The 25,019-nt window shown below is 35.1% G+C and overlaps 1 protein-coding gene across 9 annotated transcripts in view; it reads right to left on the reverse strand.

Annotated features, from left to right (window-relative positions):
- The window catches only part of MBD5 (methyl-CpG binding domain protein 5), a 426,385-nt gene that overhangs the window by 43,103 nt on the left and 358,263 nt on the right, over positions 1–25,019 (reverse strand). For all 9 annotated transcript variants that reach the window (XM_047771973.1, XM_047771975.1, XM_047771969.1 and 6 more), the window contains 4 exons: positions 20,007–20,674; positions 16,499–16,601; positions 15,258–15,438; positions 8,657–10,792 (listed from right to left, as the gene is read on the reverse strand). In XM_047771973.1, the coding sequence (XP_047627929.1) occupies positions 8,657–10,792; positions 15,258–15,438; positions 16,499–16,601; positions 20,007–20,119 (2,533 nt within the window). In that variant the 5' untranslated portion in view covers positions 20,120–20,674. The remainder of the gene's footprint in view (positions 1–8,656; positions 10,793–15,257; positions 15,439–16,498; positions 16,602–20,006; positions 20,675–25,019) is intronic.

The raw sequence follows: 25,019 nt of genomic DNA on the forward strand, positions 1-25,019 counted from the left end.
CACTTAATCTTGAACAGGCGTTTTCCAGTGAATCTACTTCATAGTTCCACATAAAGATTTAAAAAAATAAAAAAAAACTAATTTACATCATAGACTTTTACATTATTTCTATTATTTTTGTAAATTTAAATAAAGAATAAGAAACATTAGCACTCTTCAAAAAAAAAAAAAAATCCCACTATGGTCTGTTGAACCATGTGGGGAAAAATTTTTTTAAATGTTTTCTTAAGCTGATTTTTTTTTTCTTTTTGGCAGCCAAGATGTTTTGTGCTTAATCTAATGAAGGAGAGGGATTTTTTTTTTAATTTTTTTTAAGAGTTTTTAACAAAGCAAACTATGCTCTAAACATTTAGCAGTGAAATAACCAAAAGGCAGCTGGGAGTCTGGAATAAGTTACTAAGTTGGAGACGTCCTTTCATTGGAAAAAATTATTTCACACCAGCCAGCAGCACCATGAACTGGCATAATTTCTTTTTCTCATTGTTTTTTCTACTTTTAAAGAAGTAGGAAAGAAGACTGGAAAGCCACCCAAATAAACTTTCCTGGTATGAGATCACGTGCCTACCCAATCAGAGGCTGAAAGTATGGCCCAGTACAATGAGGAAACAACAGTAGCTTTTCTAGTGGGGTAGATTTCTAGACAAGAAGTATTCTTCACACACACATAATTTATGATGTGTGTGTACCTGTATATGTGCGTGTATACAGAAAATAGCATCAGTAATATTTTAGGATTTTTTAAATGGATATTTTCATATTACTAAATGTCATTTTTGAGATGTTTCTAAAAACTGCTCTTCAAAGCGAAAGTAATGTCTTCATCTTTAGATTTCTTTGTTACCAGCATTCTTTGAGAAACGTCATTGTTCATGTTATGCTAAGCTCTTTTATAGGCAGCCTTTAAATATTAATTATATTGTACATGTCTTTGTGTACATACAAGAGAGGGCATAAAACTCATTCCAAATGGACCAATAGGTGCTTTTAAAATTTCATTATGCCAGTTAGAGCTATAGCTCCAATTCTGAATAAATACTACATAATGCTAGAAATCTCCTTCTAAATTGATATGCCCAAATACTGATTTTTATCCATAAAATTCAGGAACGTAAGAAATATATCATATAGAAAGCACTCCTTCACTTTTTGACCTTTATCATTTGCTTTGGTAACAGTACTTTAATTGCAAACAGGGTCAACGGCAATCCTTAATAAAAATGAATGCTTCTAGAGACAAGAGAAAATATCATGTCCAAGTGAGTCTAATAAATATAATTCACTTTTCAATCCCATGGAAATAGTACAATTTTTTATATTTAAAGAATTGATTTAAAAAATTGAAAGGTAACTTTTATGAGAAGTCTAGATCTTCCAACAAGACATTATTTTCCCAAGCCTTAGTAATGGCATGGTAATACATGTTTACAAAAATACACCAATCTCTATCTTTGTGCCTTGGATCCTGATGTAAATTCCTAGCATTCCTTTACCAGAAGTAGGCAGGAAGCCCTAGGGACCAGTGGCTATTTGTTCTTCACAAGGCAGGGAGGGAGGGGCCCAAAACCAACACACTTAGAAGAAAAATAAGAGGGGGAAGGGGTCAGTGGTGGTATCTGAGGAAATACTCGCCACCCTCAACAGGGCCAGTCTCCCAGGGAAGAGGAAACAGTGGAAAGGACACAGCTTGAATCTTGGAATACGAGGTCTGAGTGGTTATGACTGTATCGAGGTGGCCAGTCTTATGGGGGTAATGGGTCACATTAAAAAAAAAAAAAAGGTGTTTTACTACTGATCATTTCTGCTTCCTTTATTAACACAAAGAATTACTCTGGAGACTGCTGAAATGAAAAAATGTTTGAGATTTTTCACTGTTTCTCAAGTAACAAAAGTTTTTTTTTAACAAACGCTTATCACATTTTTTCTTAATATTTACTGTAAGTAAACAAATGCTGAGAAAAGGTTAAGTCTCTTGCTTGGTAGGATTTCTGTTCTCTGAATATGCTAGAATAACAATTAAAATGACCCATCTATCAATATTCCAACTGGAAGTTTATCTCGTTTTGTTCAATGAGCAGAGCAAACTGAGTTTCTAGATTATTAACACAGTTAACTTTGTATCCTTCCATTGTATACTATTTTATCTCAGTGCTAAAACAGAGCATAGCACATACTAGCTGCTCAATAAATATTTACTGAGTTAATTATCTCATGAATATTCTAAGGCAGTGTTTAGACCTATCTGGGGTTGTAAAATCAATTTAGTATGTCCAGCTAGTATATTTTGATAAGTGAAATAGAAAAGAAAAAGAGTACCTTGCATAGCTAGGATATTATTTTGTGGAAACTGTTTCCATTAACTTACATATGTGAGTGCTGGGTCATGTTCTGTTAGCAGTTGATAAAATCATTTCAGTGGATCATGAATGTCATAAAAAAAAAAAGAGATACAGAATAAGGATAAGATACAGAATGGGATAAAAAATGTCAGAGTGCATCACATGCAGTATTTTTTTCGGGAAACTTTTATTGGCTGTACATTAAAAACATATCTCCAGTGAACTGGAGAAGTTAATTTCTTGCTGTGGTTAGAAGTGAAAGTTTGAAAAACACTGCTTTAGGATCAGGCCTCTCAGTTGCTCAAGTCTGTGGGGGATGGTCTGTGGAGCCATGCTCCAGGAAGCATATTTATGAGACTTAGAGTGTGGGAGATGTCCCTGTGGAGATGGGTAGCACAGGAGCCCTGCTCCAGGGCATCTGTGATACTCTCTCTTATACCTGTACCCACAGGTCTTGGACAGATAACTCAAGTTTCCCTGGTTTAGTTCCTACCCCAGGAGTATCTCAGCAACTCCTCCAGATTTGTTTGTCTAGTTCCATTCTTATTGTGAAAAAGGGTGGGTTGTTACTTTGAATCTGCAAGACTCCTAACTCTTAAGAGAATAATTTTGCTCTACTCATTGCTTCTTTGGCACCAATATTGTTTGATATAAGTTCCTAGAAGGTAGAACTACTTATTTATTTAGTACTACAGGCACGTGGAAATGAAATCTATTTTGATGGAATATTTTTAAGCATTATTTTTAATGAGTCAAATTTTTATAGAGTTAACATTACTGCTGAGAATTTGGGCACTTTTAAAAGCTACTTCGACGTTTTTAGACCACTTGAGCTTAGTAAATAATAGCTTAGGCATCTCCTAAGAACGGAAGGATTTCTAGTGATTTTATAAGTGAGCTTAGTGTATTGTAATAGAATAAAATTCTCCCAATTTGCACACTGGGGCAATTTATTTCTTAAAAGGTACAAAATAGATCATTGAATCAGCAAACATATCACACCACTCTAGTTCTGTTATCACCTTTGATTACATAGACTCGTCAAACATCTTTTAACTCCTTTTTCTGTACAAGAGGAAACATTTAACCTGGAAGATGTAAACAAAGCAAGTGGTGTAACCCTGATATTAGGAAACTTTCTTAAACAGCAAGACATTGTCACTTGTAAAAATATCTTACAGCAAATAAATGGCTCATTTTGCAAAAATTTAAACTAAAGGAATAGACATAGATTGTTATCATATAATCAAGAATTTAATAGTTTCGGTATTTGGTTAAAAAACAAGAGCAGAAGGCAACTTTCAACCTAGAAGCCTGTGTATCAATCAGATGAGGGATAAAATCAAGGCATTTAAAAACTTAGGTGGAAATACTTCCAATAGAAACTATTATCAATTCAGTCACAAGCTTAAAGGGACCTCTACCTTTCTTCGCTCTACAACAAGTCAATATAAGACTAGAAGATTATTTCCACACAAACATCCCATATTCTGAGAGCTAACATATAGAATAATCCGCCCTGGAGCATTTTTATCCCATCATCTTTTTGCACCTATAACCTCAAATGAAGGGAAGGACAATTTCCCTTTATTTTCTTTACTGGCATGTTAGAAATAAATACATAGAACCAAGAAACCAAGCTTATATTTTGCAGCATTTTATCCAAAGTGTTCTTTTGAAGTCTCTATTTAATTTTCTTATACCTACCACATCAGTGGCTGCACTGAGTTTCAACCAAATGCATTTTGTGCTCAAAGAAAATACTTTCTTTTCCAGAGTAAAAAATAAATATATATATAAAAATATCCATGAGCATATATTTATTCATAGGTTTATTTATATTCTTGTTAGTTAATGTATATCCTTAAAAGTTAAGGCAAATAAATGACTGAATTATTTTCTCTTCTGGTACAAACTCATACTCTGCCTCTTCAGAGGACTATATTTTCATGTATTTAGAAGAGTTAATTAACTGTCTTTTATTAGGAAAAAAAAGAGAACATAAAAGGCATTTTAAGGTGAAAAAATTATATTTAATGACTTTATAATATTGGAGGAAGGTGAGGTTCAATTATTAAGTTGGTTGACAGAATAGTCCAAATCTTTTTTGTTCTTTGAAAATTGTGAAAACCCATATGGCAATGGAAGGATGGGTTGTCATGTGGACACAGACCTGGCTGGGTCCTCTGTAGAGGTCAGAGTCACTGGCATGTGTGTTTTTGTTCTATGGTAAACAGGTAGGCACTAGTCAGAGGATGGAGGAAAGGTGGGCCTGATGAAATCTGCCATTCAGGGGCACTCGATTTTGAATTCCTTCCTGAACCAAAACACCAGAGAACATGTGCTGAAACCACTTAAGTGCTGAAACTTATCTCACTTTAATAAACTGATTAAATGTACACTATTGATGGATTTCAGAACATACCTGCATTCAGCAATTTGTTTAGACTGAGAATCAGGAGCTGATTGGGGTTTGGTTGCCAGATCCACCAGAGCTTTGCTCTACAACTTGAGGAATGTCACCAAGAATCCTACTGGTCATTTTCTAAATATGTTCCATGGAAATTTTAAACTTTATTTGTAATTTTACATCCAAAAGGCTAATGGAAATCTGAAACTTTACAACGCAAAGTGTTTAGAGAGCTTTAGTGGAAAGGCAAAACACCAAATAGAACTAAAAAAACCTATATATTCTTAAGTTTTAAAAATGCTTTCTAAGTGTTTCATCTCTTTCACCCGTTTTCTTTTTTTCGGGGGGCGGTCTTTCTGCCTTTTCTAGGGCCGCTTCCCACAGCATATGGAGGTTCCCAGGCCGGGGTCGAATCGGAGCTGTAGCCGCCAGCCTATACCAGAGCCACAGCAACGCAGGATCCGAGCTGTGTCTGCAACCTACACCACAGCTCACGGCAACGCCGGATCCTTAACCCACTGAGCAAGGCCAGGGATAGAACCTGCCACCTCATGGTTTTAGTCGGATTTGTTAACCACTGCACCACGACAGGAACTCCTGTTTTTTTTTTTTTTAAACTATCTTTGCTTCCAATTCTCATATGGGAGGTGTAATAAATTTTAAGTATGTTTTATGGAATATTTACATATAGGCCTAAAAATGAATATTTGAATTGTTTATGATAAAAAAACTCTCTTTAAAAGAAGTTTTTGAAAATAAATAACCAAACAAATTAAACATTTTCAGAGTGATTTCTGGTCCAAACTGAGGTCTTAATATAATATTTTTGAGCTGCGGCTTAGGAGAGTGGAAAAAAGGCACTGAGTAGGAGGTCACTTGTGTTCTGTTCAGGCTCCCCTATTTAACAAGGAAGAGTTGGGCCATGTTACCTGAGGGTTTCTTTCATCCTCACTCTGCTATCATTTTTGGAATGGCAGGACTAGCATATGCATAGTCACCTCCTTCAAAGGTCTACTGACACCTTACTCACTAGGAAACCCATTCTTATCTGAATAAGTAAGGTGAAATGAATTCACTTAAAAGTTACCAAATGTGATTCACAAATGAGGGGCTTTTGATGCTGTGGACATTTCATCTGCATTGACACAAACATCCTAATTACTATATATTAAGATATTAGAGTCCAAAGAGAGAAGGCAAAATAACTTGACTTTTGTCTAAAAGTGCATCAGAAGTTTACAAATGTGGTTTCTAACATGCATCGATGTGCTTTAATTCACTATCTGTTGGATATTTTTAAAGATGTGAAAGTGAAAATAGTATTTTTGACAACTGTTTCAGAAGAAGAACTTGTGCAGCTGGGAGGAAAATGGATTTTAGAATCAGATGAACCTGAGTTCAAATCCTAATTCAGTTATGCATGATCTTCAACAGTTATTCAGGCTCTCTGAGGCTCAGTCTACTCATCCGTAAAATGAGAGCAAGAATATCATATACTTTGGAAAACTGCACAAATTAGAAATAATATAGGTAAATCACCTAGCACATCACAGGTTCTCAATGACAGCTGTAAGTAACACTTTAAGAATGTGTCTTTCTTCTAACTGGTATGCTAGGAATACCTAGAAAAACTTAAAGAGATAGCTGTCTCACTCTGAATTCCTGGCTTTAGTGTTTATTTGATGGATGAATAAATGTCAGTGAAAATAAATATTTAGGCTAAGCAATTATAATGACAGTACATCCAGCAGACACAGTTCACTGTGTATCTAAAAGAAACATGATATTAGAGGCCTATTCAATATTCAGTTCATCAAAAGAGTTATATTAATTAGTAAATCTACCCATTTGTATTATCAGCTACACATCAGATCTATATACATTAATTAGTATTTAATTTTATTAGGTTTAATACTTTAAAGAATTCTTACTGACCTAGACTTTTATCAAGCATATGCTTTCTGTTAGCTTACACATGATTGGTCACATCCACATCATTACTAGACATTTATTCTCATCTCTTTTAGCTATTTATATGCTAATTCTTTTCTTATATTAATAAATTTTCAACATGTGTGTTTTGACACTCCCAGCACTGGCAATCCAGATCCAATATTTTACAGAGATGTATGGAACAAGAAAGCACATGTCCAAGACCGTATAAAATAAGTCTAAACTTGACAATCCAAAGAAACAAGAATATAAATAAATGTTGGTCTTTTCCATTATAGATAAATTAAAATACATCATTAATAAAATACCTATACTTTGCAATATGACTTAGACCTGAAAAAAACTAAGTTGAGGTAAGGGGGTATCAAAACTTAAAGATATAATACAGTGAGACTAACAATATCTCATTAAAATAATTGAAGGTATGCTTAATAAATAGAATGTATTCTTAAATAGTTAACGATTTTATGTAACTTTAATCTGCTAAATGCATAAGATTAAATTTTCATTTGTTTGGAATTATCTAAAATGGAATATGAGTCATTGAAAAGCTGGAAGCCTCTTTGGAATAAGGATCCTGTTAAACACATAAAAAAATAGTTTCATGAGATTCCTTAGACTAAGAATATCAAGAAGGCACTAATCATTTCAATTATCTTCTTCACCTCATACTCTTTTTAACACAAGAGGTCAATGAACAATTCTTCATTAAATACTGACATCAAAACATAACATATAACACAAGTTGTGGAGAATGGCAGGTATGAGTAGTGACACCAGGTAGGAAAAAACTTGATTTTACCATCAGCAACAAAGACATGTAGGTCATACTGCTTTTCCAGCATGGTGGGTAATACGGTGTCTATATAGATACACAATAGCTTATTATTAAAAGCCTCACTAGTTTTCTCATTTCCAACAGCAATCTGGTTTTAAAAGCCCACTGTTTTCATATCTGAATAATAATCATCTACAATCATCTTTTATTTCCTTCCTGTCATTTCCCATCAACATCTCATATCATTAGTTTGGGGCTTAGGGTATTCTTTCTAAAATTTTCATGGTCAAATTTTCTTAAGTATCAATGAATTTATCTCTTTAGTGCTTCTTTACAGTTTTCCATAACAATTTCTGAGGACTCTACTGAACAAAATACAGTTCTTTCTAATGTGTCTACTTTTAAGTAAATTTGTCTCCTTCATTAATAGTGGACAAAGAGATACAATAACGTCAATGGTAAAAATAAGGGTTTAGTTCTACAAGAAAATTGTAAAATAATTTCAAGATCAAAAATTCTGGAAATCAGGTTTTCAAGCCTTTTTTATTAGAAAACTTAAATTATCACCTTTTTAAAAAAGGGAGTAGCCAATATCCATTTTTGAATTTTTTTCAAACAAATAATAATAAAGGATAGCAAACTAGGATAAGAAAACACATTAGAAGACAGCTTTCTACTTCATACAACTTCTAGTTACCTTTTCCTATCCATTACCTATTTCTGGTCAGCAGCAAAAACAAAAAATCCATTTATTTTTGCCTTTTTGGGTTTTCCAAGTTGAGCTTCATTTACCTGAATACAAACAAAAGCTAGGGGAAATGGTCTATGTATTGGCATAGACCAAGTACATGTCTCACGAACCAGGAAATCCTGCCTTCTATGGCTTCTTTTGTTGTTTAGAGTCCAATGGTTATATAATCAACTAAAAGTCGAACAAAATTCAAAATGAACAGATTGACAACAAAAAACGGAAACACATGGAATCCTCATGGCTGTTATTTTTTCTAAAAGACAAATCCCTAGCGTTCTGTAAATAAAATTATAAATACTAAAGAAATGATGTGAATTTCACAATGGGGGAAAGGATCATTTCTTATCATAATAAATATTTTGGTACAAATTTTAAAAAATGTATAAAAGTTTAGTACCTTTGGGTACTTTTTTCTAATAAAACCATACCTGCTTCAGAACTTGTTTGATTATAGCTGCTAACAATGCTGTTTGGTATCACTGGAGTGGAGGACGTTGAAATTCTTGACTGAGGTGGATTGGGATGTAATGAATTTCCTAAAGCCATGCCCGACTGACTGAGCATCCCACAGTTCCCGCTAGCCTGAATCTGATTGATTAAACCTGCAAGATGGTGGTTTGGGACTGGACTGTTACTGTGAACAAAGTTAGTGTTTGCATTGTGGCAGTGCACGGCTTCCCCTCTTAAAGGTATGTTCTGTGTCAGTGAATTCTGAAGAACAGTGGAGTTCATACTGGGATCTGTAAAATGCAGCTGGTTAGCAGAGCAAGGCAAAGCAGTATTTGAGCCCCCACAACCCGGGGTACTATTGCTACTCAAGTGAGAGCTTTGACAACTCATAGACTGTAGTAACTGAGACATGGAACTGATGGGAAACGATCCCTGACCCTGCTTCCTTAGCAAGTCGGGTCCAGGTTTAGGAACTGCAGAACTATCCATTTGAGACTGTCTGAGCAAACTCAACACTGTGGTAGGTGGCTGTTTTCTTTTTCGCAATGAGTCTTTTTGCTGAGACATCAGCTTATCTCTTAGTGCTGCTCGACCACTTTGCCCTTCACCTGTTGGGAGAAGCATGTTGGCAGTAGGAGGGAACATGGTGTTTAAAGTGCTATGTCCTTCAGTGTTGCCACTGCCAGCAACAGCTCCAGAATTGCTACTGCTGCTACTGTTGTTACCAGCAAGTTTGTTTTGATTTGCTAGCTGTGCTTTGGCTGCTGCTGAGAGTAAACTACTTGCTGGAAAGGAGGCAGCATTGTGCTGGTTCAAGATCTGATTTAAAGGCATTCCCAGCAAACCAGGCTGACTCTTTACAGAACCACTTCCGGCAGATGCAGTAGGAAAAGCTGCACTGCTTGGGGTATTTAGTACATTACTCATTCCAGCAATTAATGGGTTAGGGATATCCTTGTACTGATGATGTCCATCGGACTTGGTAGAAGGGCTTGATGGCATTGATGGCCTTGGGGACCCTATCGTTGACCTTGGTGACCTGGGTGGAACCTTAATACCACTACAAGTGGCCTGGGGTCCTAGAGGTGGCATCATGAAATTTCCGTGATCTGATGATGTGGAAGATGAGCGTGATCTTTGGGGCGATGCCTCAATCCTTCCAATTCCAGTCCCCATCATGTGCACTGGGGATGTCACTGGAGAAGGGGACAGGGAGGTTGAAGCTGAATGCTGAACTCTCTGTACATGACTCCCATGATTCATGTGACCAGGTTTTACAGTTGGCAAAGGGAGATTACTTGGCAAAGGAACAACAGCAGGAGGCATGCTTACATTCATCACAGGTACCTGAGAGTGGACATTTGAATGGAAACTAGTTGGATTAATGATAACAGGGTTCTGATTCACCGGTTTACTAGGAATAGGGTCAAGAATGCCAAGTGGATCTTTTTCGGATGTTAATGGCTTTTTCTGAAGAGCACAAGAAGGTGGAGGAGGGGGAGGTGGGCCTTGGGGTGGTTTGTGGTGAAACATTGCTCGTGGTATTTCCATATTAGTTGAAAAATTACACATTGGTTTTTTCATTACTGGACTCTTTGTAGTCAAGGTTGGGGAAAGAGGTATATTAGTCCTTCCAGCCATTGCACAAGATGACTGTATAGGAGAACCATGTAGCATTACTGAAGGTGGAGAAAGAGGAGTCCTATTCAGGTGAATAGGACTGGAATTGGGAGCTCCATGAAAACCAGGATTACTTCTTGTGAAAACATCAGGGCTTCCAAGTGGGTCAGTCCTTGGAGAGATTGAGCCATCTCCATATATCTGGGAACCTGATGATGCTGGGCTGGGCAGGCCTCCATGGCTGCCACGGAATGGAGATTTCTGTCCGTGTTCGCTGCTGCCCAATCTTTGCCGGGGGTAGACAGGGTGGAGTTCTTGTTGCTGGCTTCCAGGCAGTTCTTGTACATATAGCCTTCCCATGGCATTTGATGATCCAATCATTAACTTGAAAGGATTCTTACATTCAGGCATTACAGAATTTGTAATTCCTTCATGAGATTTATTTCTTGCAGATCTTGGAGTTGCGGCCCGTGAAGGTACTACTGGAGTTGCATCTGATGTGAAAGAGAAAAAAAAAAATTCTGTTAGTAGTCTCAATTTGTTTGTGTTAGGATGGAAGGAGGGAAAAAAAGGAGAAAATGAGAAAGGGAGAGCATCTGCAAACAGAAGCTATGACTCTTGGAGTTCCTGCTATAGCACAGAATATGACTGCAGTGGCTTGGGTCTCTGCAGAGCTGTGGGTTCAGTCCCTGGCCTGGTACAGTGGGTTAAAAGGATCTGGTGTTGCTGCAGCTGTGGCATAAGTCTCAGCTGTGGCTCAGATTCAATCCCTGGCCCAGGAACTTCCATGTGCTGTGGGTGTGGCTATTAAAAAAAAAAAAAAAAAAGCAGCTCTGACTTTTTGCAGTTAAAAAAAGTTCTGTATTCTACATTAAATTTTGATTGAAAAAAATGACATTCTTCCTTAGTTGACCAAAGGTTCTCGATAACTGCTCATTATGCTTGTTTTCCTCATATCTGTTGAGAAAGGATGGGGATCTGAATCTGTACACACTGACACAAGCCATTCTAACATTTATAATATGCCAAATCAAGATTGACAGCTCAGATGGAAATGATGATGTTGCTATCTTTTGGATTTGAATTTTTTAAAGAACACAGCTACAATGGAAAATTATAATCTGTGTGGCATTCTTGGGTGATTTAAATCAATTGCCGTTTTCACCAGAAAACTTGTTACCCTATAATTGTTTCTGTAACCTTACTAAAACCTCAAGACAGCACAAAAACTCTTCCTTATCCCAATCTTTTCACTGTGAGAGTAAGAGTCTTAAAATTTGTGAATTAGGTACATGGGATTCTGAATCTTTCATAAAGGGAGTGATAACAACAGTAAACACAGCAAAATTAAACAATTCTGCTAACTTCACATCAAGTTTGTAACACTGCAACTTTTTTACCCTTAACCAGTCATTGTTGCAAAAGCAGCCTTGGTCAACGAACTTAAGTAGAAGATTGCAATTCTTTTATTAGGATAGAATTCTTATGCAAAATTTAGTCAGAAGGCAAAAATCTTCAGTACTAGGTTCCAATTGAGTATTCTCTTTTTACATAATGCATTGCTCCCTCACTAGCTTTTTGGAATCCTTTCAGTTCTTTTGGAGATCAGACAGAATACAGGCAACAAAAGCAAGCTGGTTCAATCATACAGAATTTTCATTCGATCAAACCAGAATTCTAGGTTGTTGTTTTTTTTTTTTAGCCCCTAAGGATGTTTAACTATTTTATTAAGTTGTGACTTTTAAAACATGGGAGGTAAATAAAACTAGTTTCATATGCCAGTTCGAATCAATTGGTGGTGGACTTCTTAGAAAGCTATGGCAAAAAGGATGCTGAGCTCTAGCTGGGCTCCATGAGAAAATGCTAATGAGTCTATTACTGGCACAGATAGAAGTGGTACTGTTCATACTACATACTGGTCATCCCAATTCTTACAGACTATTAGCAAGTATATACTTGGATTCATTTGAGGTATACTTAAACAGATAATTAGACATTTAAGATAAATATACTTTTCCTACCTGCAGGGTAGTTACAGATGAAATCATAACATAACAATTTTTAAGACAGTGGTTCTCAACCTGAGATAAGCAGAAGTCTTGGTAGGGTGCAATCAGGAAGTAAGAGGATGCAGTGAATATGTATTTTTCCTGGGAAACATGTGCTTTCTGTTTTTGGTAGAGATTCTTTGATAGAGTGATTTTTGGATATAATATATGAAAAATTGAGAACAATTCATATAAGAGAATTGCAGCAGATAAACTCAACTGAATTAATTTTTTTGTTAAAGATTTTTCAAGTTTGTAATTGAAGAAATAATATATGAAAAATATCTGGGGCACTATGCTTATAGTGAGAACTCAGTTGTCTGTATTAATATCACTAGCATTATTATAGGATTAACTGTGTCCTCTTTAATAATAAAACCACCAAGTTGTGTCTTTTCCTGTTTATTTATATATAATTATCTACAGTTCAATGATTAAAAATATAGTCACCGTCATTTTTATATTTACTAGAATTTAGACAGTAGGTACAGTTTAGAAAGGATTTCTTCCATACTGAGGAAAAATAGTTACCATCTTTTAAAAAAAGGAATACTAAACAAATAAACAAACAAAAGTCATGCTGCTGTTATGTTTAAGTTAGGACCTAAACTCTTAAAGAGTTGGAAAATATAAATGCTAGGCACCCATCTAGTACTTTCATGTATATTCAAACAGACCTTTTGAAAGAATAAACAGAAACTAGTTATATGTTTATGCATGTAAAATAAAGGGAGGTGAAAATTACTACATGAGTCTTCTTAACTTTTAATTATTTAAATCTGAACCTTATAATATAGTTTAAAATTTGAAAATTGAAATAAATGCTATGTCTGAAGTTGGTACAAGAGTGGACATTAACTCAACAAAGAATATCATTTTAAAAGGAGATGGAGATATACCTCTTTATAGCTACACTAGATAAATATTTATCTTTAATTTAATAATGAAATTTGTATGTATAGGGTATGGTAAAAGAATTAGATCAAGATTCCGCTCCAGTAATTAAAAAGGCACCAAGTTAGACTTTGTAGACAGAGGTGAAGCTGTTTGATATGATATGAAGATGGCAGATGTATGTGCACACACATGTGCAAGGTAAGATGCAAAAATGAAAACATACAGCAAGGTTGCAGGATAATAGTAAATTTTAAATAATTTATTACTACCAAACATCTTTAAATTGTTGTACTTTTTTAATTAAAAAAACATAGCTTATAAAAAAAAGAAAAATTCACTAAAATATATATTTTTTACATACCTTAGTGGAGCAATTTTTTTCTGATCATTCCTGTTAAAGCTTAAAGGTTAGAGGGTTATTGGAGAGGAGCTCTCTGCTAATAACTGCCAAATCTGTCTTCTTCCTGCCCTCTTCATGTGTGAATGTTTAGTGACCTCTATGGTGTCATAACTGCTCCTCTTTGTATCTAAGGCTGTCAATTTGGTCTCAATTTACCTATGGAGGTTTAATCTTTCACTCAAGCCAGATGAGTCCACACCATTCCTTAACTATGCTGTACTCATTATAGACAAGGATTTTCTTATTTCCCTTATCTGTCTAAGTCTTACCATGTTCCAGGTCCCTGGTTCAAATCAGTTCTACCATAAAGCTTTCTTTGATCACTACAGAAGGGACCTTTCAGAAGTCTGAGGAACAGTGTGACTTATCCTTCTTAAACAAATGTTTTGGTGTTCAGCCAGGTTTTTAACCAGATTTACCATGCAAGTGTTAATTGTAATATTTTGGAGAGCTCATATTCTAGCCCTTACAAAAAGAAGTTCCTCAGCCTCAAAGCATAATTTTTAAACATTAATCGTTTAAAAAAAATGTATCTCAATAATGGACATAACTTTAACCAAGTAATCAAACTTAATGTCATCAATACGGGATAAATTGCCTTTATGCGCTTCCTAATGAGGACATAACATCACCTATGTAGTATTCCTAGCAAACTGTGTTTAATCTGAATATAAATATGAGGGAGCAATGAGGCAAATTCAAATTGAGGAACTTCTATAAAACTGGCCTAGATGCTTTAAAATATCAATGTTATGAAAGATTTAAAAAACTGGGGAAGTGATGTAGATAAAGAAATGTGTCAACTAACTGCAGATACACAATCTCTGCATCCTAACTTTAAAAAACATTGGACTAAAAAAACTATAAGAATATAATTACAACCGAGAAATCTGAATATAAACTGCATATTAGTTAATACTATTATATCAGTTTTAAATTTCCTCTGATAATTAGACTGTGGTTTATGTAAAGAACATGCATGTATTTTGAAATACGGGTGAATTGTCACAATACCTGCAACTCCAACAACAAAATGTTAATTACTAAATCGAGGTGAAGGGTACATGGGTACTCAATGAGCTTGTCATGTAATTTTTCTGCAGTTTGATGTTTTTAAAAAATGAAAGTACGTGTGTATATTGGATGGAAGTATAAAAAATTCATGGCAATGTGACTTCTGTTAGTAGGTGTTCAATATACAGCTATTAAATGACTGAAAGAATAACACTGCTAGTTGCTTTTTCGGATTTGATATTACATGTTCCAGTACAGCCCTAGGAAAGAGGCTACAACTGCTTCCTAAAAGCCAATGGCACTTTTTAAAAAAAATTTTTTTTATTAGCACAGTCTATGTACCTGCACAGCATTTGTATGTGATAATCAGTGTTCATTCTGCTCATTTAAATAAATGATTTGGATAGGAAATTCTGGGAGACAACTTCAGAATTAATTTGCTATTTGTAGTAAAATGATAAAACATACATAATTTTAAATGCACTGTGCACGTTTGAAAAGTGGACTTGGAAAATGCTTGGCAAAGTGATTTCCACTGACTCCTTCCCCAGGAAAGGAGCCAGGGAGGAAAATTCCTAAACCCTTCACCATTTTACATACTTGTTCCTCCTCCGGGACTGGTGAGCACCAGAGAAGGATGTGGGGCTTCCATGCTTTTATGAAGTGTGGCCACTGCAATGATTTTTCTTTTATGTATGCATAGCTTTGTGACATCTTCATCTGCTTTAACATCTTCTGCAGTTCTCTGTTTCACAGCAGCTCCAGGATCAAAATTAAACACCTGGAAAAAGCAAAGCCTTTGTTTAAAATATGTCTGTAAAAATATTAAGTAAAAAGATCCCCTTGTTAAAAAAAAGTTTTGCACAGATTAACCCATAAACCTGAATAAAACGGTCTCAAGTTTTTAAATGTAAGAAAAGCAACTTTATGTATAATGTAATAAATACTTCTGCTGAACTCATGTTTTTTAGTGGCAGAGTAATTAATGAAAATTATCCTAATTCTAAGATAGCCAAGATAAATATATGGAAAGGTATAGTAGCTGATGTTCCCAATTTTAGATACTTCCTGATGTTATAACAGTACAAAAACAGATGAAGTACAGTTAAAAAATCCTAAAATCTGACACTGCTTCATGCTAACTTTTCCTTTGGCTTTATTTTATTGCTATATTAATATAACCTGTTCATTCATTTAAAAAATCTATTACTCTATTTAAAAAATATTTATCATGTATATACATATGTTTCATATGCTTTATTTTTTGGAGTGAGGTAACAAACAAATAAAAAAGAAAAAGTGTCTACTACTCTTTAGTTCTAAAATTAGCACTATTATAGATATTCAGAGAATAAATGACCTGTTTCTACGGTAAATATTTTATCATTTAAAATGATTTTATTTTTATCTGGCAAAGGCATAAAACAGTTTTACTTTTGGCTAAGAGGGTTCAGCTTTGTGATTTTAGAAATATTTGTGGCAGATTTATCAACACCAATGCTAAAAATAACACTGCAGACTGAGCAGGAGTGAAAGAAAATACTGCCGAATTAAATAGTGAACACGGGTATACCTCTAATAAAAAGGTGCAAAAAGAGGTTTTGATGAAATACTTAATGTGAATATAGGTTTGTAATCTTTGAAAATGACTCTTGGATGTAAACTATTTTCTGCAATGTTTAACCATTGCAAAATGCATGCAAAATATATGTAATTAAAGACTTTAAAATGCATATACGATTGGAGAATGTGAAAATAAAATGCCAAATGAGAAAAGCAAATATATGAAACACCTGAAAAATAAAAAAAAACTGCTGATACATCTATTGCGAAATGATTACCTTGGGAAGAATAAGAGGACATTCCAAGCCACACTTGCATGTTCCGTCAGTAAGCAGGTATGTTTTAACCTGCTCCAAGCAAGATAACAAAGACCCACTGGGACTGCAAAAATAGTTTAAAAAAACATCAGGAAATAATTCTGACTGCACATATTTTATGAAAAAAGGCATAATTTATAGTCTTACTGTCCTTCACAGGATAATATTTTCTAACTAGGGGAAAGCATTTTCTTTGTCAATATTATGTTAGCTACTAAATTATAGCCTTTAACGCTATTGCTCTTTCTTTTGAACCAAAATGTTTCTCAGAAAAATACAGATCTTCATAGGAAAGTAAATAAAAGTATTTTGAAAACTAAGAGTGGACTAAGGATGGGAAAAATGCTACTGTTAAGAAAGAGCAGGTAAGAAAGGAATAAGAAAACTATAACAAATCATTTTAAACTATAAGATCTGGTTCTCAAACTGTGTGAGGAAAAACTAACATTTAGGAACATGTTGGAGGACAAACCAGAAAGTCACCAAGTTTACAAAAGTTCAAGCTAACAAGTTCTCCCCTTGAATCTTGGGGTCTAGAACCAATCTGTCCCTATGTAAAAACAGGCTTCTCTTCTTCTCTTCTTCATTCATGTGTTTCTCTAAAGACAGAGCAATGTAGCCCAATCCAAATTCTAATGAAGAACCAAGGATGGAGAACTCTTGAGGTAATAGGGTTTAAATGGAAGAAAGGTACCTTGCAGGCCTTCTGTCTGGTAACTGGGTAATGCTCTCAAGGTTACTACTCTTCAGGTCACAGAAGTCAGTATATGTGAATATTGATCAAAGTTAAGTCTACAGATTAGGTTCTAATTCAGATGACAGGTAAGTCATTAATGTTTATTTATAGTAAGGGTTAGTTTAAAATGAGCAATTTGCATTTCAGGACTTTCATTATTAATGTGTTGATTTTTATAACTTGCTTGCATATTATGTTTTGAAAATGATTATATACTTTTCATTCGAGAATATCTTTTATTTATGACTATTTACCAAAACCTTCGCTTAAGCCTTCTGATAAAATTTACTCAGAAACAATACTCTCTATTTTGTAAACAAAGTAGTATACTACTAGGGGTAGACTAGTCTGCTTCTAGAGAAACACAGGTAGTAGTTTGGTATCAATAAAAGAAAATAGATTTAAAATGCAATTTATATTTTATTTGTGGACAATTATGTTAGTAACTTTGTGGAGAAAAAATCACAATTAAAATCCTCAACTTTGTTAACTCCTTCATTTATTTGGGCTAACAATTGTTTTCAGATGATAGGCAAAGAATAATTCTCATATTACAGATTGGAGTTCCACTGGTAGGAACAGCAAAATGTTTTTGGAGGTCTGATAATTTTGATAGAACACAACCACCAGTTATCCTGTGAAGAGTTTATCATTTTGAGAAGAGAAACTGCCTAATGTGTTTCAGCTAAAGAAAGTGTCCGAATGAATCCTAGAAGAATTTAATTGCAAAATTAAACTTAAATCAAGAATTTCTGAATTCTATGAGAGTATTCTACTCTAGACACTTTAAAAACACTTCTCAGTCAGTCAGTTGAGTTCTTTCCTTCAGTTGTAGCTCTTTACTTAACTTTTGGGAGTAATAATTAACATAAAAATAGTTACAAGTCTCACGGCACAGATAAATCTTAGAAGATTGGAAGCAGGTGGGAAGTTTAATGTGCAGCCTCCATGCCACCCTGAGGCAGGAGTGGCTGGAGATTAACCCCCAAATTACAAGCAAACTGCACGGAGGGAAGGAAGCTATAGAACAAGGGCTCTTGTATATATGTTCAAGTAGTAATTTAATCAGTTATACAAATTGAAGCCATGTTGGCTGAATTTATTTGAAGGTGTTTTACCTTATCTGAAGTTAGTTTCCAAAATAACCCTTAGTGCAGAGAGTTGGATTGGGACAATTCGAACTAACTCATACTAACAGATGGTAAAGCCTACTCACACTTGGTTAGTCATGAACAAGATAACTGGCAGAATCCCAGACTTAATTTGCTTTAACTTAACTCAGCAACCTGAGAAGCTGATTTATCTTTTACAGGGATTCACATGAAGTAAAACAAATACAAATAAAACCCCCCAAAACTAAATTATCAAGACTTTGGAGTTATTTGTTCTAAGCTGAATATATAGCTGCTCCTTACAGATTAGGACAACCATACATATGAACAATAACATTGATATCTTGCTATAGTGTATTGATAAGAAAGTTATTTCTGGCAGTATTAACAGCATCGGCAATACAAACACTCTGAGAAAATTATCACATGAATCCTCATCCATCTAATCCACCATGAGGTAAGCATCACATCCCTGCTTTCTTATATCTTCACTTCAATTAATAAAGAGCACATCTTTAATACTGCAGATACAAAAATATGTGCAAAAGAATTTCAATTGGTCACTAAGTGTACCTCAGGAAACATTTACACAAAACTAGCCAGCCAACCAATCAACCAACCAACCAACACAGGACAGAATCTGAACAGACTTTTGAGTTGTTATGGTATGAAATTGTTTGCATTTATGTAATGGAAATTCCTCATTTACATAAATATATCTTTGCACAAATGAGAATTCCATTGAAGCTGAGATACAAATAATCACACTGAAAGTAACAGCATTAATGTAATGATGCAATGTTGTATCTTCTAAAAAGTTCTACGTGTAATAGCTTTTAAAAATTACATCACAAAGAAAGATTTATGGTATCCTAATCATATATTTACTGACAAACTACAAAGTAAGGAACTTAGGTATCAATAATTTAGTAATAAGACTAAAATTTCTTGCCAATAGTTCAGTTACTTCATTCAGCTTCTTCTACATAATAAATGCAATCAAAATTTAAAAGAGCAGACATTTACATGTTACTTGTGTGATTTATACTTGTGACGTGACTCCATCATGACTTTTTCCTTTTTACTGTTATACACAGGGAATAGATTAAAAATTTTTGCACAGAAAAAAAATAAGGAGTTTATTTTTAGCTAATAGCAGGCATTAAAAAACTCATAATTGAAACTGCCTATAGGTAAAAACACTCAACTTTGTATTAGAATAGCCAGCTGAAGCACTATGAAGGACCCAATAATACTATCAAGAGATGTTGGGTCTATTTTCTATATTTTATATTCTCCTGTGAATGTGGTAATGATGCCCATAGGTTACTTTTAGAAATCTTCGTATTTTTCTTTATCCTTGTTAGAGAGATAAGCATGATGACTTATATGAACACAAATAATGCATAAAAATTCCCTCTGGTAACCTAAGGTAATTCACATCGCAAAATAGTATTAGAATAAAAACACTTGAGTATTCCCAGCACAAAGGTCATTTATTCAAATTCATTTGGGATGCTGTCAGTCACAATATTTTGCACTCTCAGAGGAACAGACTATATACTGCCTTCATTTTGGGGCTGCAAACTTGGAGGTAATGCAGGTAATAATAAGGGCTCACCTGACATAAAGCACTCCATTTTGATCCACACGTCGCTGCCAACCCACAGGAACTTGTATAGCTGGAAGACCTCCATCCTTGTCCCCTCCGTCACACTCCTTGCCTCCATTCATTTTCTGTGTCTGCTTGGGACTCCCCAAAGATATCAGCAATAAGATGATATCCTTATCTTACAGGGCATCATGGCCTTCAAAAATGGCCAATGCAGCACAGTTTTCCCCAGACTGCACAAAATGCATTGGGAAGCTTCGGCTCAGTTTGGAACCAAGTCCTTGAAATCTGCCATTTTAGAAAAAATCAGTTTCCCATTATAATCTACATTAAATGACCGATGTTTAATTCTTGAGCATGGTCTACATGGGTAAAAACAAGTGCTTCTGACTAAAGAACATCATGTTCACCAATGCTGGTACCTGTCTGAAGTGGGGGAGGAGAGGAGTGTAAGTTTTTAGTTCAACATTTTGTCTTGAACCTTGATGTTGGACTAACTTCTAATGTTTAGAAACTGGTCTCATTTTTACAGTGTGAGTCAGTTAATATTTCCAGGTACTACCCGCCTTTATAGACCACATTCTTTAAACTTTCTCTTCATCTTCCAATCTGAATCCAAGATGTTGTAGGTTGGTTCACCTGATGTTTTCATGTCTTCAAAATTCCAATAATGTAGCCTGAAACATATATAAAATATGTAAACGATACATTTAATAATGAAAAACGGAGAAGCTGCACACTTCAAAAAATAGAATAAACTGGGAAGTGTACCAAACCACTCTGATGTCCTCTGCTGTCAAAATCACATGTCAAATTCAACTTGTTTTCTTCTTCCAACTTGATCCACTTACTCCAGTTAAACCAATTTGTTTGTTCTTCAATGCTTGCAACTTTCTAATTACTAGAGATAGACCCATAATTATGGCATCACATATATACATACACAGCCTCCTTCTAACTCACAATAAAAACATATCTCTCACCTCCAATGACTTGACACCTAGAAAGGTGTGTGTTAATCCAATAACTTTTGATCATTTTTAGTTCTACATACCCCTATGATTTATTTTCTAATCACCATATTGACCTAAAGAAGAAACAGTTCTTTTTTTAAAAGAAAAAAAATTTATAGTACATTTCTAAGTATGAAAAGGTTTTCCCCCACTCTTCTTGAACATAAGAATGGGAATTGCTTTGGATAACGTTCATAAATTGCCTTCTTTTTTGGGGTACTCTCTTAATTCCTTGATTAAGTCACAAGGTGCAGTTTGAGGAAGACACACTGGCTTGAAAGAGCAGTAGTCACTGCTAATGTGAAATGCTTATAATAGGTCCTCTTAATAGAATTGCTGAATAAAAAAAGATGGCAAATAAAATTTTTTAAAGATGTAGTACTTAATCCTGGTAGAGAATGTAATATCACAATTGCTAACATTATTTGTTGTGGCAAACAAGACTCTTTATAATCAATTTAATATACAGAGTGTGATTACATTGTGGGACCCATAATACTATACTACAGGATGAATAAAAAAAAAAACACCACTGTTCTAGTGTTATATGAGTGGGAATTGTGGTTTGTGATAAAAATTTACAGTGATAGCATCATCCACAGATTAAAAAATGCTGACTCTGAAACAACTTAACTGGAAGTGAAGGTGATATGCTCTTGAGTACTGTGTTAAATGACTGAAGATTCACATCACAGTGATAAAACTGTTTAAAATTGTAAATAAAGGTTAATATTTTTAGATAATTTTTATATATGCATGTATAACTCTAATCAAAAATTAAACAGTGTAAACAGACACAAAACTACTCCATCTCCATTCCTGAAAGTCTACTATTTAAGTTAGCCCCAGATCTTTTTTTTAGATCTCATCACTGAAAAGAAGAGAAAAGAAAGCGAGAGAATGGTTTTATGGCAAAAGGCATCATGTATTCAGGCATATGCCTTACTTGCAGCCTTGGCTCTGAGGCAGATAAAGGTGTTGTAATACTTTTATCAGGAACCATGGGGACAGGTGTCGGAAATACTGGAAGACAATGGGAAAAGCAGCACACATTTATTAGGGGAAATATGGGGTATAAAGGAAGGTGCCAAGTAGTACACTCTCAATGGTGACTCAAGCTGATAATTTGCACTGCTGGGCCCAGTCCACTGGGTCTATGCCATTCACAAATATGACCCACTTTCAGGCATAGCATCCTATTTCTATCTCCCATTCACTGCACCTTTAACCATGGAGCCTACTGATCATGTATGTGTTTTTTTCATGGTTCATTCAACAATTAGTGACTGGCTATTATGTATGAGGCACTATGCTATGGGCTGGAGCATAAAGATGGTACTATTTTTATCCAAAGCCCTGTGTAATATGTGGCACTAAAGAGTTGCTGAGTGGGGATGAACAGAAAGGAAAGAGGGGACAGGGTGAGAAAGGCTGGAGAGCAAGGAAGGGATAGTCCCTGTTCTTGAGAAGTTTCTAGCCTAGTAGAGTTCTCCTAGCTAGTGAAAGATATAAAAAAGATAAGAAATTTAGGTCATCCTGGACTCCCAGTTTGGTCATATAGCAACAGACCCTGTGAATCTTTTTTAACAGTTCCTGTTCACGCTCATTTTATTAAATTGCATTTTCCTAAAGAAATCCCTTCCCGTGGTCTATGATCATTAGATTGAGACTAGCTCTCATTTTCCTTACTTTCAAGGTTTCTGTTTAATGCTCCCCCACCCCCTTTTGACTGTCTGCTTCTGCAGGTGGACTCCAACTTCCCTAAGACTGACTGCTCACTCCATTAAGTAATTTGTGGATCTGCCAGATAATATCAAATTGATTTCTGCCAAATATCTCCCTTATATTTCAGTCATCAAAAATACAAATATCTGAAGGCTGAGTTTTGCTTAGACCAGCAGTTCTCAAAGCACAGTCCTGGGACAAGCATCTTTTTTTTTTTTCTTTTTTTTAAATTTTAATTTTAAAAATTGTAGTTGATTTACAATATCCTGTCAATTTTTGCTTACAGCAAAGTGACCCAGTTATACATATATACATTTTCTTATTCTCCATTATGTTCCATCACAAGCGATTGGATATAGTTCCCTATACTATACAGCAGGACCTCATTGCTTGTCCACTCCAAATGCAATAGTTTACGTCTACTTACCCCAATCCATCCCACTCCCTCCCCCTACCCTTTGGCAATCACAAGTCTGTTCTCAATCTCCATGCGTTTGTTTCTTTTCTGTAGATAGGCCAAGCATCTTTACTGTTATGAACACCTGGGACCATGTCAGACATGCAAACACACAGGACTAAACCCATATTTTCTGAATTTGAATCTCTGGGGGGCAATATGTTTTTTAACCAGTCCTCTAAGTGATTCTAACGCAGGCTCGAGTTTGAGACTCACTGGCTTAGACTAACGCCCCTGGTTCCCTTCCCAGGACATGACTGGTTTTACATTTCCACACCACACAAGAACCAGCCCTCTGCTTCCTTTTGTCTCTGGGAGGGTCATCCCTTTTTTGGCTGATTCTAGAGTCAGGTGAATAGCAAGGGCCTTAGGAACCCCTCACTGACTGAGGTCCATTAACTACATAGTTGCCGTCTATTTACCTCTAAGTGGCACTGATTTTCTCAACATTTAGTTTGTAAATCTGGAAAATTCAGAGATGTCTGAAGATGACAATCAAAATTGAACTGTAATCTCACTGTTTAATCATAACCATTGCACACCTGGATGACTTTCATTTTTACTAGAAAGTTTTAAAAGCACACATTAAAAAAAAAAGAGTTGAATATAATAAACAATGAACAACCACTCCAAATTTACAATGTCAGCATTTTGTCACTTTTGCTTATTTTACAAAAGAAAATACATAGAAAACATTACAAATGAGATTAAGTATTACCCCTCATCCCCACCCCATTTCTATTTTTGGTCCTATTTCCCCTCCCCTCTGGCCTAAAGGTAACCAATATCCTTATTCTGGTCTATATGTTTTTATATGTTTTTATATGTTTATTCCCTATGTATATATGTAAACAATATTTGGTATTGTTAGATTTTAGAATTTTAACATAAATACATATATATCACTCTGCATTTTGCTTTTTAAAATTCAATATTGTTTTGAGGGCTATCTTTGGAGATAGATCTGTCTCAACAGAGATATACAGATCTGTGAAGATACATAGATCTATATATAGATCTGCAGATCTCTAGATTTACAGACACTAACATTTGAATACTATTCTATCATATGACTATTCATCTTTTGGTACATAAATCATATTAATGTTGAGTTGCAGGGTTTGCACATTTAACTTTATAGGCATTGCGAAATTGCTCTCCAAAGTAGCAATACTCATTCCGATTTTTTCCTATGTACAAAAGTGCCATTTTTTTCCTTTAAATATTATTTTTATTTGATTTTGTATTATTATAATTATTATTTTATCTTTTTAGGGCTGCACCCACGGCACACGGAAGTTCTCAGGCTAGGGGTTGAATTGGAGCTATAGCAGCTGGCCTACTCCACAGCCACAGCAATGCCAGATCTGAGCTGCATCTGAGACCTACACCACAGCTCACGGCAACGCCAGATCCTTAACCCACTGATGAGGCCAGGGATGGAATCTGCATTCTCACAGAAGTTAGTCAGATTTGCCTCCACTGAGCCACGATGGGAACTCTTTATTCCTTTATATATTGAATTAGCACTGCTTTGTGCTCTATTTTAAAGTTGATCATTTTACTAGAGCATTAAATATTTTTCCAAAATATGACTTTTAATTGCTTAGACTTTTCTTAGATAGAGCTTTCTAATTTACTTAACATCCCTTTTGTGGACATAGATTTTTCTCGTCAATTTTTTCAACTGCAAATAAATCTGAGATAAGTAGCTCTATACATAACTCTATGGTCATTTTGATAATTCACTTAGAAGCATTTGCTAAAATAGGAGTTCCCATCATGGCTCATTGGTAATGAACCCAACTAGTATCCGTGAGCATCCAG

The sequence above is a fragment of the Phacochoerus africanus genome, chromosome 3 (genome assembly GCF_016906955.1).
Source record: "Phacochoerus africanus isolate WHEZ1 chromosome 3, ROS_Pafr_v1, whole genome shotgun sequence".
NCBI classification, from domain to species: Eukaryota; Metazoa; Chordata; class Mammalia; order Artiodactyla; family Suidae; genus Phacochoerus; species Phacochoerus africanus.